At 41.9% G+C, this 26262-nt stretch overlaps 1 protein-coding gene across 2 annotated transcripts in view; it reads right to left on the bottom strand.

Moving 5' to 3' along the window:
- PLA2G4A (phospholipase A2 group IVA) overlaps nt 1-26262 on the bottom strand; it is an 83306-nt gene that overhangs the window by 49770 nt on the left and 7274 nt on the right. Inside the window, exons 2-4 of one of the 2 annotated variants that reach the window (XM_080406453.1) lie at nt 16580-16678; nt 16292-16421; nt 8512-8593 (exon numbers count right to left, since the gene is read on the bottom strand). In XM_080406453.1, coding sequence (XP_080262579.1) covers nt 8512-8593; nt 16292-16324 — 115 coding nt within the window. In that variant the 5' untranslated portion in view covers nt 16325-16421; nt 16580-16678. Of the gene's footprint in view, nt 1-8511; nt 8594-9473; nt 12177-16291; nt 16422-16579; nt 16679-26262 lie in introns of those variants that run through there. The other variant, XM_080406454.1, reaches the window with a different exon arrangement.

Below are 26262 nucleotides of genomic sequence, written 5' to 3'. Positions count from 1 at the left end.
TAAGGGGTCCCAAGAAGGAGGTGACAGGTTATTTGCTATCTCTGTTTAAGGTACTGCAGGCAATGCCAGGGCTTTTGGCCTTCATCTTCAAGAGGAATTTTGCAAAGGGGATGATGCAGTGCAAGATTTCATGAGCGGAAGGTGACTACAAGTAAGGCAGCTCTCAAAGAAGCAGTTATGCTATGAGAAATCCTGTAATTGGGTAATACATTTATTAGAGATTATTACTGTCTTTTATTACAGTGCTTTTCATCTCTGGTGTTACTTAAGTGAAGGAAAGAACTGAACTCCCAGCACAGGCACTGTACTACCACCCAGTTTACTGGGGTGGGACACCTCTAGCCACATCGCTGATCCAGCCTTGGAAGGAAAAAAAACCAAAACCAAACCAGTCAGCTGAACCTCCATAGGTTCAAACCAAATTAGAAGTGCCAAGAACAACAAAAAAAAAAAACATTCACTTCTCTAGATTATCTTTACAGTTCTCTTTGCAGACAGACAGCAGTGAAAAGTGACTAAAATGTTAGCTTTCAATAACCCAGAGAAAAATCTTTTTCTAGCAGTGTGCCAGAAACTAAAGGCTTTGGGTTTTTTTAAAGTCAATTTAAATGCCTAGGTCTTAAGAGCCTTCTCAGTGTTAAATTTGTGAAACTTCTCACTCCACCAACAAACACACAAGCAGGAGAGAAGGAACAGGCGGCGTGCCTGCCTAGCTCAGCTATGACTGTGGGTCCACAGTAATGCCAGATCTGGGCAGTCATAATTTGGTCTAGAGGAGGTTCAGGCATATCATCACATTCCTGATAAATTACTCAAAACCCACACTATGACTTTTATTCCAGATTTATATTAGTTGATGGAGTATAGATTATTCCTAGTCTGGCATACAGTCTGCTAATAAAAATTTAAATTGGCAACATTTTCTGAATCCGCAGAACAAGTTTACACTGGATCTGTGTCTGGTATCAAAAGGCTTTAGAGGTTTTGGTCCTCTACCAGCAGCCCTAGAGCTTGATTTACTATGTTGATGAGGTGCAGCCTCCAGGCCTTTGAGTGAGAAAAGGATCTTCCCTTGACTTTTTAACTCAGACAATTGTCAGGATCATTTTAAAAACCTGGAGCTGTCCTAACTGGGCAGAATCGTAACTAAGCATAGGCTCAGGATGGCTACATAAACACCACATCTTAGTAAAAGCATCATCATTGCAAATACAAGCGATTACAGGACACTCAAAAACAAAGTGACACCTGTGAATTGTTTCTGCCCCAACCTCGCTGCTCGCTCGGGTTATTACAGGAGTTTCATTTACAGGACTGAAGAATGGATTGCAAAATGCTTAGTCAGAACAGTGTGTGCACATCCATGTTAACAGGTCCATAAAGGGAAAGGGCTGATTGTGCAGGTTGAGTTAATCTGTCCAGCTAAGCATGATACAACCTAGCATTAAGCAGACATTCCCTGTATTTCAACTTTCCTGTAACACTGTTGGCCAGATGCTTTGACAGAGCATAGTTTTTAGTGACAGGCTTTACAACAGCGTTCCTTTCTGTAGTGATGAAGATGAGAAGGCTGATTTTTTTCCCTCCCTTCCAGTCAGAAATAGATAAATGAACACATCCATTTATTTGTAAGAACTTCTTTTTGATACAGACTGATATGTGGAACAGTTAGCATCCCACAAAATGCAAGACAGTAACCAGAGGATGCTTCAAATCACACTTTTAAAAAAACATTTTCAAAACAAATAAAAAGTCATCTTCACACAGTAGACAGCAACCTACAGAACTCCTTATCAAAGGAGCTGTGCACAAGAAGACTTAGGAGAGATGAAGTTCATTCAAGAGAAACTCAGCAAGGGCTACTAATTACGTAAGAAGCACGTCCAGCTCAGGGAGTCCCTTACTGACGACAGCAGAGTGCTTGGGAAGTACCACATGCTTACCCCGTTCATGTTTTTCCTTTGTATCTGACTATGACTGATGTTCTTCCCGATTCTCCCTTAGGATCAGGCATTAGCTCAACCCTAACACAACTTCAAAGCCCTCCCTGGGAAGGGGGATGAAAGGAAAAAGAAAAGAGCAGGAAGAAATCAAATTATTACAGAGGACAAATGGAATAAAAGGAGGGAGACCCCTCCTAAATGGAAGTGAACAGCTCAAACTGGAGCAACAGTGGTGTCCAGGAGTCCCTGGAGGAGAGCCCCACCACAAAGTTCTGCCTGGAGACATGACAGCACATGAAACAAACAGTTCCCAACCACTGTCAAGCTCTGTTCTCCTGCAGCTGCAGTTGGTCACAGCATGGCAAGGGCCTCAAGCAGAGAGACAAGGAGGTCCCTCAACCAGAGTATCAGGTAAGATGGATCCCTGCGCTAAGCCAGCATGACTGCTTTAATGTTATCATTACAGTGTAATGGAGTAACAGGAGAGCCTTCCTCTAGGATGAAAAGTTTTCACAAACATTTTACAGAAACAGTCCATGTCTCAATAACTACATGGCAACTACTCAGAGACAGAATTTGGTTCTCATTGAAAATATATTTTTTGCAACCGGAAAGAGCAACATCTGGATCACTGGGGAACGCATGAGCCTGTTTCCAACACAAATTCCACCTCCCAGCACTGCTTCTCGCTAAAACTACAACAGGGCAAAGGAAACTGAAATCTAGTCTACAGTTGCCTCAGTGTTAGACTGTGATCTGTAGTAGACATTGCAGCAGCGGTTGCTACTAGTATGGTTCATTTTTGAAGATACACATCTTTTAAGGATGCATATTTCATTACCAGCCTATGGCTCTGGAGCCAGAGGCATCTGCTATGGTTAACAAGGAGCACGGACCACTACACAACATGACTCACAGCAGGGCTGGTTCAAGGGCTGTCAGGAAGAGTCAAACTAAATAGGTCTCGGTCACCCTGGGACTCAGTTGCCCATCCAGGCCACCCTACCACAGACTAGAGCAGGATGGATCCGAATGGGAACATTTCTATCTCCTTCCTGTGAGATACTTCCAGGTCTCCTCCTTGGTTCTGTTCTGTTCAGACACACCGTACATCTTACAGCTGCCGGCCACGTGAAGATCTGCATGTACAGAAGACTGGCCAACTCTCCAGGCTGTCTGGCTGAAAAGGGGGAGTAGTTTGGCTTGCTTTCCTCTGGAAGCTCCCTTCCAAAAACCAGGTCCTGCTTCAGGGCTTTGCAGGAAGAGCATTATCTAGTGACGCTTCAACAGTTAAATCAAGTATACTGTAGCTGAGTTAGGGTACAATGCTGGCCAGCTGCAATACAGAGAGCAGCTGGATTAGTCCTGACTGAGCTGCTGTAAGACACAGTTGTGTCCCTGCCCCAATACAAGCACGCAAATCTCCGATTCTTCCATTTCAGCTAGCTCAAGTTTAAAACACTGTACACATATGCCTAAACTGCACTGAACTACTATGAATATGGCTTTAAATAAGGCAGCTTCAACATCAGGAGCTATGGCTCACAGCTAATAGAAGCCCAGAGCAAAGGCCTACGAAGAGAGAAATGGAGACTGGAACTGCGCCGGACACCCCCTCCTCTTTTGATCCACATTGCTGAAGCAGATCCTACAGCTAGGGCCAGGCTGGCACTGCAGGCAGGGAAAGACGCTCACTTGTCCCACACAATGCCACAGCTCCTCGTTTCCTTTGGAGAAGCAGGAGGCAACCAGGAAGGGTATCGGTGACACTGCCGCAGCAGAAGAATGTCTCCTTGACTTGCGGGGGATGTCTGTTGCTGGTTGCAGCAGCATGGGCTGTGTCAAGAGCTACTTAGAGGAGTTGCTTTCCCTCTCCACATTAGCAAGTTTTGCAACAAGGGTTGAGCTCTGTTGACTAGACTGCTCCCAATACTTTAATCTGTTTATCTGACCAGCCTAACTAGGTGGAAATGCATCCTTAATTCCAACTGGGTGAACAAAAACTGGGATAGAAGCTAAGTACCAGTGCCACAAGCTATCCAAATCTGAAATACTTTAATTTTTAAGAAAATACTTTTTCCTTAAAATGCCTGGAATCATACTGCGTAATATCATAGCATCAAAAGTAGATGAAGCAAACAAAAATTGCAAATCCACAACAGGATTAAGCAAGATTAGTGATCAGTAACAGCAGAGTCACACAACTAGTTTCCTTTGTAGATGCTACCAATTATTTTGAAAGCCAGTACACTTGAACAAAAACAGATCCTTAAAGATTTAAGACAAAATTTACAATGCTTCCTTTGGCCAGTTTTCCACCAAAACCCCTGAAAAGTCCAGAAGGGAAAAGACGCTATGGAAAGAAGAACCACAGTTTCAAGCATTTCTCTTCCAAAATGCTGCAGTTTGGGGTTCTGAGCTTTTTCTACAAGTTCTTGTAGAAAGTAAGTCTGGAAGCAAAGGCTCTACAGTACAGTGGTATCTGGAATAGATTCAAACCTAAACATCCATTATATACTGGATTGGAGGCAAGGTCTTTTCCAAAAGCTCCAGAGAACTGATTTTACAGGGTCTATTGATCCCAGCAACCATCAGAAAGCTAAGCAATTAAGGTAATTAAATCCTCACCAAAAAGATGCAGATTTTGAGATATTCCATCTCGTATTAGGTTTATGCAGCAGGTTTTGGGCAGCAGGGGGCTACGGGGGGTGTGAGGGAGCTTCTGTAAGAAGATACCAGAAGCTGCTCTCATGTCACACAGAGCCAGTTTTAGCTGCTCCAAGGTGGCCCAGCTGCCTAGCCAAGGCTGAGCACATAAGGAGCACTGGGGTACCTCTGTGGTAACATATTTAAGAAATCATAAAAAACCACAGCACAGTAGCTATCAGAGAGGAAGGAGAAAATGTGAGAGAAGCAACTCTGCAGATACCCAGGTCAGTGATGAAGGGGGGGGAGGAGGTGGCTCCAGGTGCCAGAGCACAGACGCCCCTAGTGACACAGGCTGTCCCCCTGCAGCCCATGCAGGACCACAGTGGAGTAGAGAACCACACTGAAGCCTGTGGAAGATCCCATGCTGGAGCAGGTAGATGCACCCTGAAGGAAACTGCAGCCCATGTAGAACCCACACAGGAGCAGACTCCCATCGTGTGGCCCATGGAGATAAGCCCAGGCAGGAACAGGTTTTCTGACAGGAACTGTGGCCCATGGGAGACCCACACTAGAGCAGTCTGTCTCTGAAGGACTGTATCCCACAGAAAGGGCCCATGCTGGAGCAGTTCTGGAAGGACTACAGCCCATAGGAAGGACCCACGTTGGAGAAGGTCATGAAGGACTTCATGCTGTGGGAAGGATCACACACTAGAGCAGAGGAAAAGTGTGAGGAAGGAGTGGCAGAGACACCATGTTATGAACTGGCTCCAACCCCAACTCCCCATCCCCCTGCATCACTTGGGGAGATGTAGAAGAGTCAGGAGTGATGTTGAGCCAGAAAAGGAGGTATAGAGAAGGTGTCTTTAGTGTAATTTCCAACTATCCCACTCTGTTACTCGTATACAAAGGCAACAGTAAATGGGCGCACACCCGAAATAAGAAGGGACTTGAATGAACTCCTGGGAAAGAGGGAATCTGAGCTCAAAAATTTTTTCACCCCCTCCCAAACACCCTGGATCATGTGTTCTACAGTAATTCTTGTTTATCATACACACATACATTCACAGAATGCCAAAGTGGTGCCAGTAAACTAACTTCTTTCATACATGAAAAGCATTTGCATGGAAAGTTTCTATGATGCAATTATTGCCATTTTTATTTTGATGGGCTTCATCAGTGAGAAACAAAAGCAGGTACCGCAGCTTAGATACTCGGTCCCGGTATGACCCAGATTCAGATTTGATTGTTTGCCTTTGTCAGATCACTACAAAAAATAGAGGGCTGGAAGCTATCCTAGTTCCAGCTTTCATTCTTGTTCCACCAGATCAGCCAAGACGTGTGTGTGTGTGTGTGTGTGTGTGCGCGGGGCGCGCACGTGCGTAAGAAATACTGAAAAACTTGCTTACAGTACTGCAGGTCTCCCCAGCCCAGACTTGAGGAGACAGAGGTGTGGATAACTATGCCAGAGAAGTCAGGCCCTCCATGCCCACCCACAGACTTGGGGCACCATGCACGCTAGACCTTTCATCCAAAACTCCTTGAGCAGAGCTAGACCTCCGATCCTTAAGATGAAAAATACCACACAAACAGTAAAATTATAAGCACTTCCAGATATTTAATAAACTTAGATTTACTCAGATGTTCAACAGCTATACCAGAAAGTCTTGGAAAGACTGATATGGAAAAAAAGTAAAACATTGTACAAAATCTCTTAAATTCCCCAGGACCTCCATCACTACCAAAATGTAAAATTACTTCTCTTGCCCACAGAGCAGTCACTGTCTACACAAACTGGAGCAACAACAACAACAGAACAAATCAGGAGAAACCCACCAGAAGAGTCAGCTTGATAGTGCCCATCATGGGAGAGCAACACTCAGGTACCCACCTCAACCAAGGCATCTCATACTACTCAGCACATCCACCCTCCCTGGCAGTGAAGCCTTGAGATCAGAAACCCAGCGTAAAAGTTCAGAAATTCTTTCAACTTACAGTTTTGGCAAATCAAACACATAAATAAACAAAAAAAATAATAAATAAAAATTAAATTTAAAAAAAGGCATGATCAACTGTAAAGACCCTCCGCCGCTCACAGCTTCAGGCATATTTAATTAACATGATTACAGATTTGATCAAATAGCTTCAAGGTTCCAACACACCAAGCTTTGTATATACACATGGGAAATAAAAACATTTTTTTATTTTCCCAAAATAAAAACAGAAGCAATCTGTTTGGGTTTTTGTTCTGGGGGTTTTGGTTGGTTGGTTGGGTTTTTTTTTTTCTTTTTCTCTCTCTCACTTCAGAGGATTTGCCAGCACTCCAAGAACAAGCCCCAGGAACTTGTAAGCTCACTCAGAGATGCCCCAGACTGCAGGTGCCTCAGGCTACAGAGCTACTAGCTGCTGCAGACAGGAAACCAAGCAGGTTTCAGTGGCCCTTGAGCACAGTTCTGTCAGGTTTTATCAAAATAGAAATTTCCTCCTGAGTAACTTTCTGGTTTTGATGGTTTGGTAAGATAAGGGTTTTGTCTGGGAAAAAAAAAATCCAGTTATATTGATGAATAATATTTGGAATTTATATTACAGGACCACACTTGTCCTGGCTTGGCGGGAAATACCATGGTCTTCTGGCTTTCTTCGCCCTTTCCATACTCCCTTTAATATACCACGGCAACCCCCTTTCTTCCCTTCCCACGTTCCCCACGCTGTCTCCTGACAAAGACCTCTGTGTCTTTCCAGTTCACCTATCTTCTTACACACGCAAACTTGTGGGCACCTCATTCGACTCTTTATGGCACTTTTCCTGAGGTCATCTTATATAAAGACCCTCTCACAGGCCACCAGGGTAACACCCCACTGCATCTTCTCTGCGTGCTCCTTTCCTTCACCCCACAATAGATGTTAAATAATTCCCAGTTCTTTCTTCTTCCCTTCTGCCAGGGCTCCCCTCTCTCCCCTCACACCTGAGGGTCTTGAACATTCCCCTTCCAACTGTCCCTTCCACTTACCCCTCAAGTTTAATAACAACAGTCAACACTAATTCTGAAAATCCTGTTAACTGAATCAGAGCTGTGTGTCAGAGCAGCTGCTGTAGTTTCAGCTGAAAGCAGTTACCAGGAACGAGCTGGAAGACACCGAATTGCACATCAAATGAGGCTGATAAGAGAGCAGGAGCAAGGCACCATGCTCATCCGCCCAGCCCCAGCCTGCAACTCTTGGGCTATGCAATGCTCTGCATGAAGTGCCAGGGAAAGGGGGAGAGATGACCTGACAGCAAAAGTCAGAATCAAGGAAGCAGGAACATTCTTCTTACAGAACAGCCAATATATTATCCTCCCCTTCTTTCACCCTTAAGAGCAGACAAGAGTTTTCATGGGTCATTCTTCCTGGTGGTTTCCTGTTCAGCCAGAGGCTCAGAAGCCCAACGCAAAGGGGAAGAAGTGCTGCTGTCATATAGCTCTCCACCATGAGATCTGCTTATCCCATTTAGATTTTTTTCTTCTTACTGCACTGACGCAGCAGAGCTCTGGGCCTTTTTTTTTTTTTTTAAGTGTTCCCAACCACCAAACCATAGCCTTTTGAAGATACAGCAATTGCCAGTTTCACTGTACGCAAAACAGCACCTCCACCAACTGAGCCAAAGAACTAAGTGTAGGTGTTGGTTGCTTGTAAGCAAATTGTTTACAATGCACTCAGCTTTTTTGGATCAATGGAAAGAAGGAGTGGCAAATCTGCTTTTGGAGTTTGAGTGAGCAATGAAATGGGTACATTGCCCTAGATTTAACAAGCAAAACAAAAAAGAACAACACCAACCCACTAACAATCATTTAATGCACGACAAGCTTGATGTGTCATCTCCCCTTGCCTACAGCAACAGTCTCCTAAAAGGAAGAGACAAAATAGAAAGAGAAATACTCACGCATGTCACCAATCGCTCCTTTTGTGACATTTGTGGCTTTCCTTACTGTCACAGTGAATATGTGTGAATACTGGTGTTCCACCTGGAAGTCAGAGAGTTAGAGGTCATTAAGCTTCAGAACCAAAAACCACCTACCAAATTAGGTTTCATTTTGACCAAAAACAGAGAGAGAAATCACCCAGTCAAAATGTAAGTGAAACTCATACTGGATAGAGCATCTTAAAGCTGAACTGCACCCTGTAGTTTTACTGAAAGGTCAGACCTTAAACTCAGGTTGCTTGATTTTGCTGCAGCCACACCTACTAATCTCAATGAGTAACACTCCTCCTCTCTGCAGAACTTGCTTTAAGGCATTTAGTCAGCCAAAGACAACTTGGTACAGTAAGAAAAAAATTAGAAGGGGGCTATTTTACAGTGTGCTTGTCTTTGTAATTACCTTCCCCCAGTAAAAAGAATGGGTGCAATTATTTCAAAGTATATGTTCTGGAACAGATATATTCACACTGCACATGCAAGGGATATAGTTAGTAATGCATGGAATACACCTTTTTAGTACACATCAATATTCAGAGTGCAAGTGCCCTTAAGACAATGGAGGGAAGGTAAAAAGCAAGCTGTTAAAACATTCACAAGCAAATTTCACAGTTTCTGGAGCTTCCGGTTTCCTGCAAAGCCCAAGCACACAGCAGGAGCTGTGTCTTCCCTGAACAAACTAGGGAAGTAGAAAGAGATGTGAAATTAAGAAAAAAAAAAAAGAAAAAAAAAGTAAAAACCTTAATGAAAAGAGGTCAGTAACTCACATCTATTGTTACTTCATCTACACAGCTGTAAGTTTGACCAACCTACTGAATACCATTATGAGAATGACCACTGCATATCGCAAGGCAGACGACATTGGCCTCTGCAAGTTTTATGTATTAAAGCCAGGATCAGGTCTCACACAATTGCCTCTCAGCACTTACATCTATGCTGCTATCTTAAAGCCAGTCTTAGGACACTCAAGTTGTCTGGCTGCCCACAGTGCCTAGACATGGACTCATGCACTGGTACAACCCGGAGGGCTCCAGCTCGATCTCCTGCAACAGAAACTCAGACACAGGGAAGGGATGACCACACACCCGAGTTATGCCTCTACAAAAAGCATCAGATCCAAGCTGCCTGGCTCTTATAGCTCAAGACACTGTATCAAAAGTGTACCTCTTAAGGGACCTCAGGTAGTGACCTATCTATAATGATAAGTCCTACCTCGGGTTTCCATTCCTAAAACTGAAACAATGATTATTTCTATCTTTTCCTAACCAGCCATCAACTTTGTGAATTACACTAAAATAAGCACTGCATATCAGTCATTGGGATCAAAACAACTAACCAAATATTAAAGGTCTTATGATACATTCCAATCAGAAAGAAAAGGGGAAAGTACCAGAATCAGGAAATTCACTGAAGTTTATTTAAAATGATAGACAATACCCTTGATACGGGACATGTTTATTCAGGCTATGCCTGGTGCTTTCTTGCTGTTTTCATCTGGATACTTCCTTTTTTCTTAAAACCCTTCTTAAAGGAACAAACAAATAAGCCAACAAAACCCTTCAACCCATACATGGCTTAGTTTTCAACAGTGGCACATGCCTCCAATTTAAGTTACTGCTGCTTCAACTGCTAGACTTTATAAGGGCCTTCAGGTGGTTCTTCTAGATATTTCAGAACTGGTTGTTTCAGCCAAGCCTCATTATTTCACATCTACAACATGCTTACACCCAGAAACTAGAACCAAATTGGATTCCTCTAATACAAAAAAAAAAAAAAAAAAAAAAAAGAGAAACTACTCTTTCTTATACGTTATATTATCATTTTCTCAGAAAAAAATAAAAGACCCAAACCCAATCTTCTAAAGACAGAAAAAGAAGCTTGTGAATGCTTAAGTAACAGTTGAGTCAGGACACATTAAAAAACAAAGCAAAATTATACCAACAAACACTCCTCCACAAGTCTGTAATCTAGAGGTCTGCAAAGGCACAGCCACATCATCACGGCAAAATATCTAGGAGAAAATGCCCACAGTGATACCAAGGGTATGACTTCACTGCAGACACTGGCTGACCCAGACACTGAATTGTTGCATCTTTATTAAGGCTGTAACCACCCACATGTTGTGACAACTGCTGGAGGCTCATTTCATGATAGTCTGCCCAACAGCAAATTTAAACTGTGCAATTCTTCCCCTGTAAGCTGCAGGGGTTGTCTGATTCAAAGGACAAGTAAGCAGGCAGGGGGAAAACTGTGGCAGTGTGAACTATTCTCTTACGAGTGGTATTCTGAAATCATCATTGCACAGCAAGTGGCTCCCCAACCACAGTAAAAATGGAATCCAGATTCTAACAGATTCTCCCAGTCAAGACTGTTAACTCACCTTCAAAAGTATCAAACCCAGCAGAAAGGGTTTAGATGTGGGAATTCAAAGCTGTTAAGAAGCAACACCTATTTACCAGCCTGTCTTCTGCTGACATGAAGACATACCAATGATTTTTGTGACATCCATCACCTTTTGCACCACAGCTTCCAACAGTGGAATTGGAAGGAGGATGGGACTCTTCTCTGAAGAAACTTCTGCCTCTGCCACATGGTAAAAAAAAGTCCAGCTGTCCATCACAGCAGGGTAAAGGGGATTTTAGTGGGCATCTGGGAACAGCTGGTACCACCGTGAACACAGCTACATGAAGTTACTCGAGCTCTGTCCTTTACCCTGCTTCAGGAACATTTACAAGCTGTGCATCTCCAGAAAACAATGACTCTCACTGTCCCTTGTTTTCAGTTTGCTTCTTGAAAGTGCTGGAAGCCCTTATCAGTGCGCCACCTTCACACGCATGTCAGATCACTTAAGTGTTGGTTTCACAATGCAGCACTGGCCTCAGACTTCGTTCACACAGACTGATGTAGTTCCTTTGTCATATACAACCTTATAATTAAAAGAAACAGCCTGAAGTACAAACACACCACCCATATCCTTATTCTTAGCTATTAAGAAATGAGTCTCTCCTCACTGGAGACCACAAATCAGAGATCACCAAACGTTCAGGAACAAAGAGAAGGATGGAGTTATAATTAAGTTACAAGTTTGGGATATGGGCATGCTGGATTTAGTTCTCAGCTGCTATGTGGAACTCGTGTGCAATTCTGGTGCCCCAGAGTCCTGTCTGTAAAATGGGGACACTACAAGATGCTCACTGACAAAAAGCACTTCTGTAATGTAGTTTTCTTGCATCTCCCAGTTCTACTCACAAAACTCATGTGCTTAAATAAAATGCCTACCATCAAAACAAGGCCTACATCAAAAAAAACACCGCTTACTAGTGTGTTCTCAATACCACAGCACACAGATCATCACCACTTTCTATTACCAGTCGATGCCACCCAGAGGGGCCTTGCCAGGCTCCAGAGGGGGGCCCAAGCAAACCTCACAAAGTTCAGCAAGGCCCAACGCAAGGTCCTGCACTTGGGTCAGGGCAATCCCAAGCACAAATACAGGCTGGGTGGAGAACAGATTGAGAGCAGCCCTGAGAAGGACTTGGGGTGCTGGTGGACAAAGAGTTCAAAATGGCCCAGCAATGTGCACTCACAGCCCAGAAAGCAAACTGAATCCTGGGCTGCATCAAAAGCAGGTGGAGGGAGGTGATTCTGCCCCTCGGCTCTGGAGTGCTGCACCCAGCTCTGGGGCCCCCACCGTAGGGAGGACATGGACCTGTTGGAGTAAGTCCAGGGGAGGCCACAAAGGTGGTCAGAGGGCTGGAGCACCTCTGCTGTGGAGACAGGCTGAGAGAGTTGGGGTTGCTCAGCCTGGGGAAGAGAAGGCTCCGGGGGGACCTTACAGCAGCTGCCGGTGCCTGATGGGGCTGACAGGGGAGCTGGAGAGGGACTTGTTACAAGGGCAGGTAGTGATAGGACAGGGGGGAATGGCTTTGAGCCAAAGGAGGGGAGGTATAGATTAGCTATTAGGAAGAAATTCTTCACTACAAGGGCAAGGCACTGCAGCAGGTTGCCCAGAGCAGCTGTGGATGCCCCATCCCTGGAAGTGTTGAACACCAGGTTGGACGGGGCTTGGAGGAGCCTGGTCTGGTGGAAGGTGTCCTTGCCCACAGTGGGGGGTTGGAGCTAGATTATCTTTAAGGTCCCTTCCAACCCAAGCCATTTTACAATTCTATGAACTGTTCTACACTATCATGAGAACTACTTTTTATTGACTTAGGCAGCAAACCCCGTAATTCCAGCTGTTGTTCTGCTAAGTTAAGTCTGGTTTAAGATCTGGTGTCCTCTGAAATGAATGTAAGTATGCAGAGGTCTGGCAAAACAGAAAAACATTATCTCCTTTCCTTGTGCCTCACCCAAAATAACACAGAGGCTTATAATTATAGAGTTTTCAATATCTGGCCATAATCACATGTTTGGAAGAAATTTGCAACTACTAAAATAAACGATCCCCCTCTTAGTAAAAAAAAAAAAAAATATACTGAGATACACAGAAAGTTCGAAAGTCTAAGTCTTTTCTTACACCAAAATAAATGTTTTTCATGCAACTTAAGAGTAATTGGAAATTAAGGCAATTTTCCACTTAGGATCCAGTTTCTAAGGGTATTAGAAGGCCTAAACGTCCACATTAACAGCTTGCACAACTTTAGAAGCATTTTTTCATCAGTTTTTAGAAAAACTGAATTATAAAGAATTTATACGCTCCCTGAAAATACCAAAAGAAATGTATTGACTCCAAATATCTTTGTAAATCCAGCCCTCGTTAGTTTAGATGACTAAGCTGCATTTTCTAAAGTGACTTACATTCACCTCAAGTCTTGATAAAAATCTGTACATTGCCAACTCCTCAATTACTTCTGAAAAATAAGACAATGGTATGCAAATGGCTTAAATGTTGCAATACTGAGTGGAGCAACATCTGCATACCTTTAAAAATCTAAGCCAGGTTTAAAATTTCAGAACCTCACAATTAAACTCAAAAATCTAAATCATATCATCCAAAGTGACCTCGCTTTACATATGTTTCATTTCACTTCTTTCTCCATAAATTTAAAAGGAGAAAAAAATAATTTTCAATATACCCACTCTGAACTACTGAAAATCCTGCAGACAGCGTTCACTCTCTGCTAGTTCCGTCCACAAGGTTTTCCAATTATCCTGCACAGCAATGATTCAGTATCTCCTGTTCTAACACCACAGCTCTCCAGCTCTTCTAACTCCTTCTGCCTCCTTTGTTCCTCTTCCACCTTTCACTGTTTTTCAACTCCCAGTAAAATGTCACTAATTATCTGATTTCCTCTATTTTACATATCACTGGTTTGGTGTGTACCTAAACACCATTACCTTCCCACTACAGGACTGGGAAACCGAACAGCATGCTAAGCTCTCCTGTAACACTACCAAGTTTTACCTACGAACTTTCCACGCTTATTGAGAAAGCAAACGATTTGCATGCTTTGAATATAATATTTTTCATATCCCAGAATGCTGAGTCACAAAACGTAATTCAATCAGGAGACATACTTGCAGACAAAAATACCAATCAGGAAGCTCTGGTATAGATAGATCATGTAGTAGGTATTTATTACTTTTACTTCCTTAACATTAAGGACACTTGAAGCTGATGATTGGGCTGGACAAATGAAAATGTTTGCCTGTTTTCTTAAGTAACAGATTTTCATAAAGTCTATGCTCTTCTTTCACAGGGTATTACAATTAAGACAAATGTTTGTGCATACACACCCACAAATTTTATCTTGAAGTGATTTTCCCCATTGTTGTAATATTTATCCCCCATATCAATGTAACTGAAGATGTATTACACATCTTAATTCTTTATTCTATGATTCTAAAAGATATTTTGGTACAGTCAGTTCTGTTTGTACCTGCAGTAACTTTGTTAATGCCTTATTTCATTCCTCTGAGACTTTCATAAAGTGAGAAAAAAGAAAAAAATAAATAGATCAGAAAACATAATAGTTAACAGAAGGACTCCGGGCATAATGCAGAATTCTTTTGAGTCTTTTAATGTCAAATGTCATTAACAAGTCAAGATTTTTTCACTGATATTTTATTAAACTTCCCATGCAATTTCAATTTTTGAATTAAGAAAGCTCAAAGATTTCTATTCGCTTTTGAAGCAATTACAGGATTAGCTCTTGCATTAACAGTGCTCCTTCCTGCGTTAGCAACATTCCCACAGCAGCAGTTAAGCACTGCCAGAGTACTGTAACTACATACACTTCTAAGGCTCCATTTTGTTCATTATGATATATATTGGTATCAAAAAATAACTTTTATGTGAATGACTCAATGAAATATAACCAAGTGTTTCGGAGACCTCTCCCATAAAGGTACAGATCTGGTCAAACATTCCATCCAGGAGAGGGCACTGACACGGAAAGGAGTCTGTATTTTTTTTTAATGCCCTTAAATAGAGACATCAACCTGAAACTTGTCTTTACAGCGCTGCTCACAGGACTACAGAGTGAGTAAAACCCAAGTTTGACATCTGCTGGCTGCAAATTCACATAGAGGATGTGACTGTGTGGAGTAGAAACCACATAATTGATTAGAGATAACTTCAAGGAAGCATATACTATATTTTTAGCAATGTAAAAGTTCAACATTATGACAAGTGTATGGTAACTATCTTTGAGTACGTATCACTTTTCCTGCATGCGATTCTGGGACTGTTATGAAAAGTGCCTGATATGAACACACCCAGCTTGTTTCAAGATTTCAGTTTGAGTAGGAATGCCAATTTCAATGTTTACTTTGGAAAGTCACTCAAGCAAAGATGTGTGGGAACATTAATGGCTGAAAGCCAGCGTTCAACAAGCTGCAGAGCCACTCCACTGGCTTCCCAAAGGGCACTTCTGCTCCTTTCTCCTTTCTTTCCTTTCTCCTCCTTTCCTTGCCCCTACTTCTCTACTTACACAGGTTGTGCTCACATGGTTGTGCCCTTCCCTTGCCCCAGCTCTGACAGCAAAAAACTAATCTTTTGCATTGAATTGTTTTCCTGCCAGTTCAGCAAGGTCAGTTGGCTCACTACAATCACCAGCATTCAATAGCTGGTACGAAGGATGCAGCGGGAACTCTGGAATAGAGCGGGAAGGAGGAAGCAGGAGCCTTTGTGGTGTTGAGTGGCACAAATCTTTTCACTTATACCTAGAGTCTGCAGGCTGTATTTTGAAGATTCTTCCTGAATCAACATCACTAATACACACTAGTTTAAGATCTAAATATTGAAAATTGCCCACTTATCCCTCTATCTATAGTGATGAAAAGGGAAAAGTTATTCACCAACTAGAACTGTACGGCAAAAAAACTGTACTGTAAGGGAGAAAGTTAGATGTGATGTTACTGCTGTAGACTACAGTTCAGTTCGACAACCAGTATGTGGAAAAGTTTGTATGAAACTGTCAACTACAGGCACTTTGAACATGCAGGTCCTCTAGAACCACAGCCCATCACACTGTACCCACGCGGTTGTTAGGAGCCCTTATTCCATTTTGACTTACACATGAGTAACTACACTCGAAGCCATGACATGCTTTCGAAAAGCTAACCTGAATTTTTCAGATTTCATTCAAATAATTTCTGAAGAAGACTGCTCTAGCCACAGTTGCCATTTCTTTAAGGATTTAATGGTAAGTCAATGCTGTGCACTTATTTAAAGTAACTTCTAATAGGATACATTATACAAGACAGTATATAAACCAGCATACATAAAAGATTCAAAGCTACTTACCACAATGTGTTGATAAGGATCTATGACGGACATTTTTGCCTTAATTTAAGACAACTGTCAAATGTCTGTTTCAATTCTACACAGAAGAGGCCTCCCAGTTTTTCAGAGTTCAGTACAACAGATCCTTTAACTAATAAATAAAGAAAAAAAAAAAGTACAATTCTTATGTTCCTTGTAAACTATATTTTGTAACAGAGAAAATTAATTCCTTTAGGAAGGTTCCCACAATTCATTGTTTACCAAGAACTTCATTTCATATAAGCTATGGAAGTATAAATATTTACTTGCCTGATCTAGAGGAGCTTCTTATGCTTATTTTCTCTACCTCAGGGTAATATCACAAACCAAATATCTTGAATTTCAGTCATCCAAGTGTTTCTAGCAGCTCTACAGATAAATAAAAGAATAGAGCAATTATAAATATAATAAGCATTATATTTATCAGCAATTATATTCATCACATTCAAATGTATATGCTTCCATGCATTACAACCCCAGTTAAAATAAAACCAAAAACCACACACAAAAAAACCCAACTAAACCATCAGGTTTTAGTTGATAGCCTTTTTCCTGTAATAACAAATTATTAGTTCCCATGCTCTGCTTCTATATGAAGATGGTCACATGATTAGGACAGGAGAGAGATGAAGTTCCTCTTTGTATCTTCCTTGTGTACAAGGCGAAGTACAAGGATACATCCTGCACTCACACCAAGGGACACAAATTTTCAAACTGAAAGCCAGTTGGAGAGCGTAAGTACACTTGTCAGCAACCTGCAGCAGGTAACTGCAACCCTTTGTAGTAAGGGTCTGTTTAGCCATTTTAACGCAGCTTTTCACACCACCTTCACTTTGAAAGTGCACAAATAGAAATTTCCCAAAGTTGCACCTAACTGCACCTAAGAAAATAACAGAAAACAAAAAATTCCAGCATCTAACATGCAGCACAGTTCATTTGGCAGCTGTTCATTTAACTGTAAAGGAGCTGCAATAGTGCCCTCCATAAACCTGGGAAGGGAATTCCAGCTGAAGCTGTGTATAACCTCCCCGGCCACCCCAGCTATCCAGAGAGTCACAAGAGGCTTGGAATCGCAAACTGCAAACCAGCTGGCAAGATCTGAACAGGTTCTTCACAGGCCACTGTCTTCTGAACACTCTCAGAAGATTTCTACTGAAATCAGGGTCCACCAGAGGCCTTAAATTTCAGAACTGATAACAACCATCAAAATAAAACACATTAAGAGAGCTTATACCCTTCTGCAACACTAAAAAACCCCAATGGAATCTGCTGGACAGCATCAGTTCTCAGATTCAGCTGGACCATACGCCGAAGCTTCAGAGTAAAAAGAAAGTAAGTACCACACGGTGCTTGGTTTCAAGGAAAGGATTCCTAATCCTCAATTTTGAAAGGCCAGAACAAGCCCTAAAGAATGATGATTTATGTCATTCCCAAAACCCTTGCTCTTGAGCAATTATGTCCAGGCATTTCCATAAAAATTTTGTTTCGTTACAACCATTGAAACATTACGATGTTCCCTCTTTAATCCTGTCAGGCCTAACATCAGCTAGAGGCTAAAAAAACAAATAAATAAACCCAGGTTAATTTATCTAGAGAAGTCTGAGTAAGATTTTTAACATACATTCAGTTCATAGCTTTCACTGAAGGCAGTTCAATGCCAGGACAACAGGAACAAGCCATCTTTATCATAGAAAGCAAGATCTCCAACACAAAAATCCAACATTATTTCTTCTACTGCAATAATAATTGCAGGAATTATTTTTATTAACATTCTACCAGCTACGTTCAGCAGTGGCATAAACGGCAGATGGGAGGGAAGTAACATTATAGATGATGTATTGTATAGCTGGTTTGTTATATTCAAGTTTATGTTACTTTGGGTCCTACTTGCAGTATGACATTGGAGAACCTTTGTAAACAGGCCCTGCAACATCCGTTTGTTGCAAACTTAAAAGGCAATCAAGAAAAGGGATCAGTGAGGGCTATTCAATCACTATAACGAAAAGGAAATTTATAAGTCATAAAATAGAAAACACACCATTTCCCCTAACTGCACAGTCAACTACCAGCAAGTTACCACACTCATTTTGACGATGCACAACGCCAAGCTGAGGATACTGCTCTCTATCTGCAGAAATAAGAAAATGGGTCATGCCTAGGACGCAAAGCCTAGCTCAAGTTATTTCTCTAGCATCCTAGAGGCAGACTTCCAGTTCTCCAGATCACCACTCAACTGGTCGACTGGCTTCCACATGAGATCATCCTCTGTTCTCCTGTAACCCCCTGCCTCACTTATTTCAACATCTGCAGGAAACACATTTGTGATCCTGCAAACAACGGTCTCTTTGACTACAGAGCTGTAATGAGTCCCCGAGCGCCATGTGTCCTCTTACACTGAATGAGGCAAGGAGCATGCAGACAGACAAATATGCAATCACGTAATTAACAACTGCATCATGAACACACACGCACAAACTGCAAGCTAAAGATACAGAGGTAGAGTGTCTGAATAGGGAGAAAAGGGCCAGGGAGCAAGTAAACCCTGATGTGATACACAAAGCTTAGTGTCTCAGTTTTCCATATGGTTCCAGCCAACAGCATGACAGGTGCCAGCCCTAGTCATGCTGGTATTACTCCACATTGAAGCTCTTGGTTCACTACCTTAATAACCATCTTTCCGGATGTGCTAAACAGAGGCAGGTACCCAAACACAGGCACCCAGTGCCATTTCAGACATGTGAGTGTACCCGAGGCTGTATCTTGGTACCGAGTGTCCCAAGGGGCTGACAGATGTGCAGGTATCCGTGCTCTGACAGGAGCCAGCAGGACATCTCAAGTGGGTAGCAGACATCTACATTCAAGTGACTTGAATACTTATGTACTTCACAATGAATTTAATTCAAATCAGAGTTACTATATATACCCTAATATAATTACACTGTACCCTCTGCAAGCTTGCACTACATTATCAATGGAGTTTGGGTTAAGGACACTAATATATTTCTGTACCTAAAATCTTAGTGTGGCAGAGGAGCCAAAACACGGCACTAACAGAAGCTACCTATTACGGTCACCAAAAACTGCAAAGAGAAAGTCTTGAAGAACGTTTACTTCAAACATCTGCAGTAAATAGAGTTGTGATCCCAAAATTATCTTACTTAACACTGGTACTATACACTGTCCATCCCACAAAGCCCAATGGAAACATCATCAACTAATTAAGGACTCCATCACACGCACATACAAAGAACCGAACTCAAGCTGAAGCTGGTGACAGGCCAACCCTTGACAAATTGCAGGGAAAACAGCACCTCTGAGCAGATCTTCAAGGACACTTTAACATTATTAACGTGTATTGTTTGTTTCCCTGATATCTGCTGGTATTGCATCATCTGGGAACTCTGCTGTTCTCAGGGCTGATTGCTTTCCTTCCTGAACAACTAGAAAAGCACCTCGCAGGCAGTGCCTCTTCAACACCACAAGCATAAATTCTGTCAATTCATACAGTATCACCAAAATTAACTAAGCTGGCCAGGCTGATTAATGTTGCATTTCTTGACATTTTATTGACAAATGTCCAAATTTACAAAACACCATAGCAAACATAGCCTCTTGAACAGGTCACAGTTTATAGCTTGGTCATGTAATACATAGAGAGCTTTCTGCTAAATTCCTAAATTCCACTTTTAGCCAAAAGTGAACGCTAGTTTTGTCAGCCCAAGAGCACTTAATTGTTAGGCACAGTTTCAGACATCAAAAGTAAAAAGCTATTAGTAGATAGGTGGATCACTGTTTAAAATCAAGACTCTTCTGGATCTTAACTTATTTTCATTTGAGGTGACAGACTGAAATGGATAAGGGATTATTGTCTCTAAAAACCAACAATATCAAGGCAACTCCACAAACAAATTACACACACATGGACAGAGATTATTACTGGAACATTTTCATTCTCAGTGTTGATCCAGTAAATTCCTACAGATAGTTCAATTTCACAGGATATGTTGAGGACAAAGGACAAGAAGAAGAATGAGATTTTCCCACTTCATGCTGAGTATGAGCTTAGTCTACAGTTAGTCTCACCAAGCGGAAAAGCTCTGAAAATGAGTAAAGCACAACACAGTATAAATATCACCAGCAAAATACATCCTCAAGATTGTAAGAAAAATCATAAGAGAGACTGTTTATGTTAAACTGGCCAATTCTTAAGAATCAAAGAGACAGACAATTACAAAAATAAGTGAATAAGTGCAACTTGCCAGTACAGTCATTAATACTCTTATCATATTAGATTGGGTAAGGGGTACAGAGTAAGCTAAGAACTGAGTCAGGCTTTTGGTATGAATGTCACCATCCTTTTTTATCAAATCTACAGAACTGTTTTCAGTTACAGATTGATCCTGTGATTGTATAACAGAAATAACAAATAGTCTGTTTCTACATGATTTAGCCCAGCATCCTGGAAAATCACTGTAATGTTATTTCTTAATTTAGGTCTTCCCACAAAAGAAACAAGGTTTACCTCTTACTCTCTGTCGAGCACCCACCACTCCATTTTCACCACAAATGAAAAAGTACATGCTTCGCTGACATGCAAGGACTGTTCTTCCCATGCCTTGCTAAAAGAGCATGGCTGGAAGGAAGGATTCTGAGCAGAAAAGCAAAAGCTTGACCCTTTGTGCCATATATTTGGAGGATGCTCCAGGGTGAAGTTTGGCAAGGAAGTTGACACAGCATAAATAGCTAGACAGGAGATTTTAAGATTGGGAAACCACATCTGACTTCCTGTTAAAGAGGATGTAACAGATGAAAAGATTTAGAGATGACCTGTCAGCCTTCAAGCAATTACTGAAACTGCAGGTGACAGTGTAATTAAGATTTCCTTTCAATGGAAAGGGAGCGCTACAAAAATACCCCAGCAGGGCTGAAACTCAGGAAATTTCACAGAAATCTTGAGCAAGGTAAATTTACACTTTATCTAGTGCTGGAGGCTACTTCAGAGGCCAAAAGCAAGCAAGACAGAAGTGGTAAAATCATCAGGCCAGTTCTCCACATACAGCTGCCCAGTACCTTCTGGAGAGCTGTCACAGTAACCTCCTGTAACAGGAGGCAAGACTTGGCAAGTCAGGGGAAACCAGACATGCTCCCGTAATAAACGTAATTAAGCTGGATTAGTCCAAGAGAAAACAAAAATCCCTATCTTACATTCTTCAGGGAATGACCTTACCAACAGCAACATTCAAGAGGCTAGAAGCACTTCTGCCTGAATACCTGGACTTACTTCACATCGGTCATGGAAGTTCCCAGTACATTTCCTATCCAGCCAAGTACTGTAGTTTCATCATGAACACTAACTACAGGCTTGGATGTCAAAAAAAAAAAGCTCAGCTGAGGGACTTCAATAATATTCTTTAAAAATGGAAAGGATCACTGTCGTCTTCCACAGAAATTCAAGCCATAGGTAGTTCAGATGGCAGGCTCAAAATTTATCAAAGAGCCTCAAGAAAGCCAATAAGTAATCCCCACTGCATTGGCCAGACTCCCTGTAGCTTATGTGGGAACCAGCTAGCTTGTTTTCCCCCAGAAAGGCCAAAAACCAAAGAAGGTAAAAAATCTGATGGAAGTTCCATGAAAAAGAAGAATTATTAGGATATATCCTCTGTAAAAACAATTACAGTACACTAGTCAAATCCACCTATTATTTAAATCATTCCAAGACCATCCATGCAGGCTATTTGTTATATACACACTGCAATTAAGAGAAAGCAAGATTTTAAAATTCCCATCATCTCTGTACATTAGGATTTCAGAATTGAGTTATTCCACAAACAAATCTTTTATGTATGACAGTTATTTGTTTAAGGGTAGTCTTACTTTTGGAAGACCAACTTAAATTAAGGCATCAGAGAACAAAAACAATTCAAGATAATGGGTACCCCAAGTACCTAGCATGTTTGAGACGTCACGCCAGGCTCTCCAAAATGGAAAAACTCAATACCTGTGGGAGCTTTAAAAGTGTTGCCAAAAATGCAAACACTTAAATAATAACTTCTAAAATTAAACGATACACATCTCAAATGCAACACCTGACTGAACAGAGGGTTTTGTTGATTACCTTCCTTTAAAACTTAGGTGAAGGGAGGAGAAGAAAAAAAACTCCCCGGCATTTCATTCTTACCCGAATCTTTGACAAAATTTTCCACTTCCCCTACTGTGCTGCAGTGTGCTGCTGAAGAGCTGCTCCCTGCCAAAACCTCCAGGAACCTCCTTTAAGAGGCCTCCCTGGTCCTATGGAAAGAACTGTTGCTGAATATTTTAGGGCACTAGATTTGGACTTCAAAGATCTCAACCTGAATCCCTCACATGCCCTTGGTGACAACAGGGATGTTATCTAATTTCTAAATATTTCTGGGCCAACACCTTTTAAAGATTTTATTAAAATAATAGGAGTTTGGTTCTTACATATTTTTCATTTATCTATGCCTTCATTCCTTCTTTTGCTTCCCTGCTGTAAAATAGGGATGGTTCAAAATAAAGAAGCTTTAGAAAATGTTAGAATACATTTTTATTGAAGTATTTATGTTCCACTTTTGGGGGAAGAGAGAAGCATGCAAGGCTGCCCAGGCTTCAGTTGCAGATGGCAATCCTTCTGCATTACAGTTACACAGTGGTTACACACAGAAGAACCACCGTAATAACAGCTAAAAATGCAAGGAGCTGCTGAAATTAACAGCTGGCTTCTGTTCAGGTAACACTTCAACAATGAAATGAATTTAGCTGAAAGTTAGGCAAACACTTCCTTTAAGTATCTTTTAAAATCCTTTTTCAATTCAATTAGTATCCTGAGTAAGTTACCCAAGCTGCTCTTTTTTTCTGAATGTCCTGGCATTTCAGTGCAAACTGTAATGCCAGTCAGCACACACAAGCTCCTGTCATGCTGGCACTGGAGGGATGAAGAAAGGACTGCACATAGAAGGTGTGTTTCGTCATTTTACACTCATAGTGTCTGTACAATGCGACTCAACATTACAACTTCCATATTCTAGTTTTGGACTATTTACTCAAAATATGAGTTCTGGTCACTGTCTGCAATAAAGGGGACAATTATGCTGCACTTCCTTTGGTCTATATGGTCATAATATTAAAAGTATGACAAATTAGGAGTGACTCAAGGAAATTTGTCATGACTTTCTAGTAAAAGTAGTCATGAGCAAACTTCTGGCGCTGAGATTTTTCAGCCCCTTTTAAATAACGTAAGTAAAATTTACATGGAAATATTTTATGGCCATTGACAAGCTGGAGTTTGAGTAAGTGATGTTTTACACACAAAAAGGCAAATACAGACATCCCTACTGGGTATGTTACATACTTGAGGGGAGAGATTAAGCGGTAAACTTTACTACAAAACATTTCTTTGCCCCTTTCACATACAAATAACAGATTTACTAAATAAATACTAGACCCACCAGGACAGACCAACTGCCTATCCATTTTCTTGAGAAGTCTGTAGTTGGACACTTTTGCAGTAGTAAGTGCATCAATACCAGCAGTCTTCATCGTGTATCTAACACCCAGCTTCCACACAAAACCAAACAGCCTGGCACGAGCCTGCCTGACCTCACAGCCAAGCCTCTAACCGGAGGCATTCAGTCCAGGATTTGAGCAGTTAGAAAAAAGCTCCTGAATTACCAGGTCGTGTTTGAAACCAAAATTACATCAGCAAAGCATTTACTCAGTTCTGATTTTCTCTACAAATTCAAGTAAGACTTTGTTGCAGGTCCACAGCCCTGCTCTCAGGCTGAGGAGGGTAAGCAGCAGGCTGTATTCCTGCGTGGAGACTGCACAAGGGAGTGGCATCTTCATCTGCCCCTTCTTGAGCTTCCTCTCTCTGTAGCGTGGCTCTCAACCTCCCCCCACCTCTCTCTGTTCCCAGTCATCCCTGCCATCTGTGCTCCGGCCAACAAGAGCCTGCACCTGCTCTCTTCCTGGGGCTATCATGGCAGCATCAAAAGGGCCTGAATTTTATGCTCCAGCCAAATATTTTGGCTGAGTTCAGAGTAACAGCATGTATTGGGTCCGGCTGAGCCCCACAGCAGCCCCCACGGTGCTGTGCTTTGCTCCTGTAGCTAGAGAGGTGCCGATAACACCCCCGTGTTGGGCTGCTGCTGAGCAGGGCTCACAGCACCAGGGCTGCCGCTCCAGCATCCCCCCTCCCCTCACCAGCAGCTGGGGGTGGGCAACGTCTTGGGAGGGGACATAGGACAGATGGCCCAAACTGACCAGAGGGATATTCCATACCATATGACGTCTGCTCAGATATAAAAGCTAAGAGAAAGGAGGAGGAAGTGGGGCGTTCGTTATTTATGACATTTGTCTTCCAGAGCAACCTCTGTGTACTGAAGCCCTGCTTCCCGGGAAGGGGCTGAACATGGCCTGCTGATGCAAAGTAGAAAATAACATCTTTTTTCCTTTGCTTCCACACAAGTGACTTACTTGTGCTATTGCTTTCATTAAACAGCCTTTATCTTGACCCACAATGTTTTATTTCACCTTATCTCCCCCCATGCCACTGCAGAGGGGACTAGTACAGCAGCTTGGTGAGCACCAGGCATCCAGTCAAGGTCAACCCTCCACACAGCAACAAAAACACCAAGCTGCTGCAAGAGCTCTAGTGCAATCTCTCTGTCTCTGCTGATTTAGGAAGCTTTGATTAGGTGACGCTTTCTTCATTTTTTAGGCAACTATCTCAAAGTGCTACTGTTAGCAACACAGTCAAGACCTGAGAGAATGAGGATCTAAGCAACTATTAAGGGATGCACAACATTAACAACTAAGGCTTTGGAGGTTGGTTGAAACTGAAAATAACATTTTTATTTACTACAACTATTGGAAATTTTTCCATTTATCATAAGCAAGAAGGTATGTCAAACCTTAGTATATCCTGATTCTAGCAGTACTAAGAGGCTAGCTACACCAATGGTTACATAAAGCAAACAAATAACCCACAAAACTAACAAAAAAGCAGTAACTGCTAGCTACCCAGACCTTAAATGTGGCCTTCAGGAATGCGATACAAACAATCTCGTTCACTGAGGAGCCACAAATGATGACTCAAGAAGTGAGTGGACAGCAATCAAAGTCAGGAAGAAACCCCAAATTTTACACACTCCCTTGTTAAAACAGCTTTGCAAAATTAGGGACATAAGGGGGACTTTCATGCTCTTCTCTGAGGCATAGAGGGTTGGTCAGCCAGAGAAAGTTCAGCAAAACTTAGGTTAACTATGACTACTCTCTTACCAAAATGTCTAAGCTTTTAATTTAACTATTTCTTAAGACACCAAGGGCTTACTACCTCCCTTGCCAAGGCAACCTCCCTCTCAGCATGTTAAAACACCAGCTGACGTACCCGCTCTGTGCTGAAAGGGAAATGACTGCCACATATTACAGGACAGGGAAATACACAGTGGAGATGTTCAATCACTTTTCAACAGGAGTTTTTGTTCAGAAAATGACATTTGTCAAAGCAAGTTGTCATTAGAAAACTAAATCAGTTTTAATAAAACTTTTGAGAGTTTAATCACATTTCTATTCAAAACTAAGTTAATTCAAAACAGCCAGTCTGTACATGGCCAGATCACTCTCAGTTGGAAGAGATTAATTTCACTTTCCACACTATTAATTTCAGAGCAGGCATATGTGTATTGATGTCACTAATGCCCGATGCTTTTTCTTTCTCTGACTCTTCATTTATGCATAGCGAGCTATACCAAGAAGCAAGATTGCTCCACAACTGCATGTTCTGCTCTAGCATGCCAAAAACTCGGTGTCGAATTCTTAATCTAAAATACGCAGAAGACAGGCTGGGCACTGCTCTCCTCCTGCGCACACCGGTATGTTAGCCAGCACTCTCCTGCTCTGCTCTATGTAGCACCATCATTTTTTCTGAGGTTCTT

This window comes from Falco punctatus (genome assembly GCF_963210335.1).
Source record: "Falco punctatus genome assembly, chromosome: 11".
NCBI classification, from domain to species: Eukaryota; Metazoa; Chordata; class Aves; order Falconiformes; family Falconidae; genus Falco; species Falco punctatus.
The sequence above is the reverse complement of the archived record's forward strand: the minus strand, read 5'-3'. Positions and strand labels throughout refer to the sequence as shown.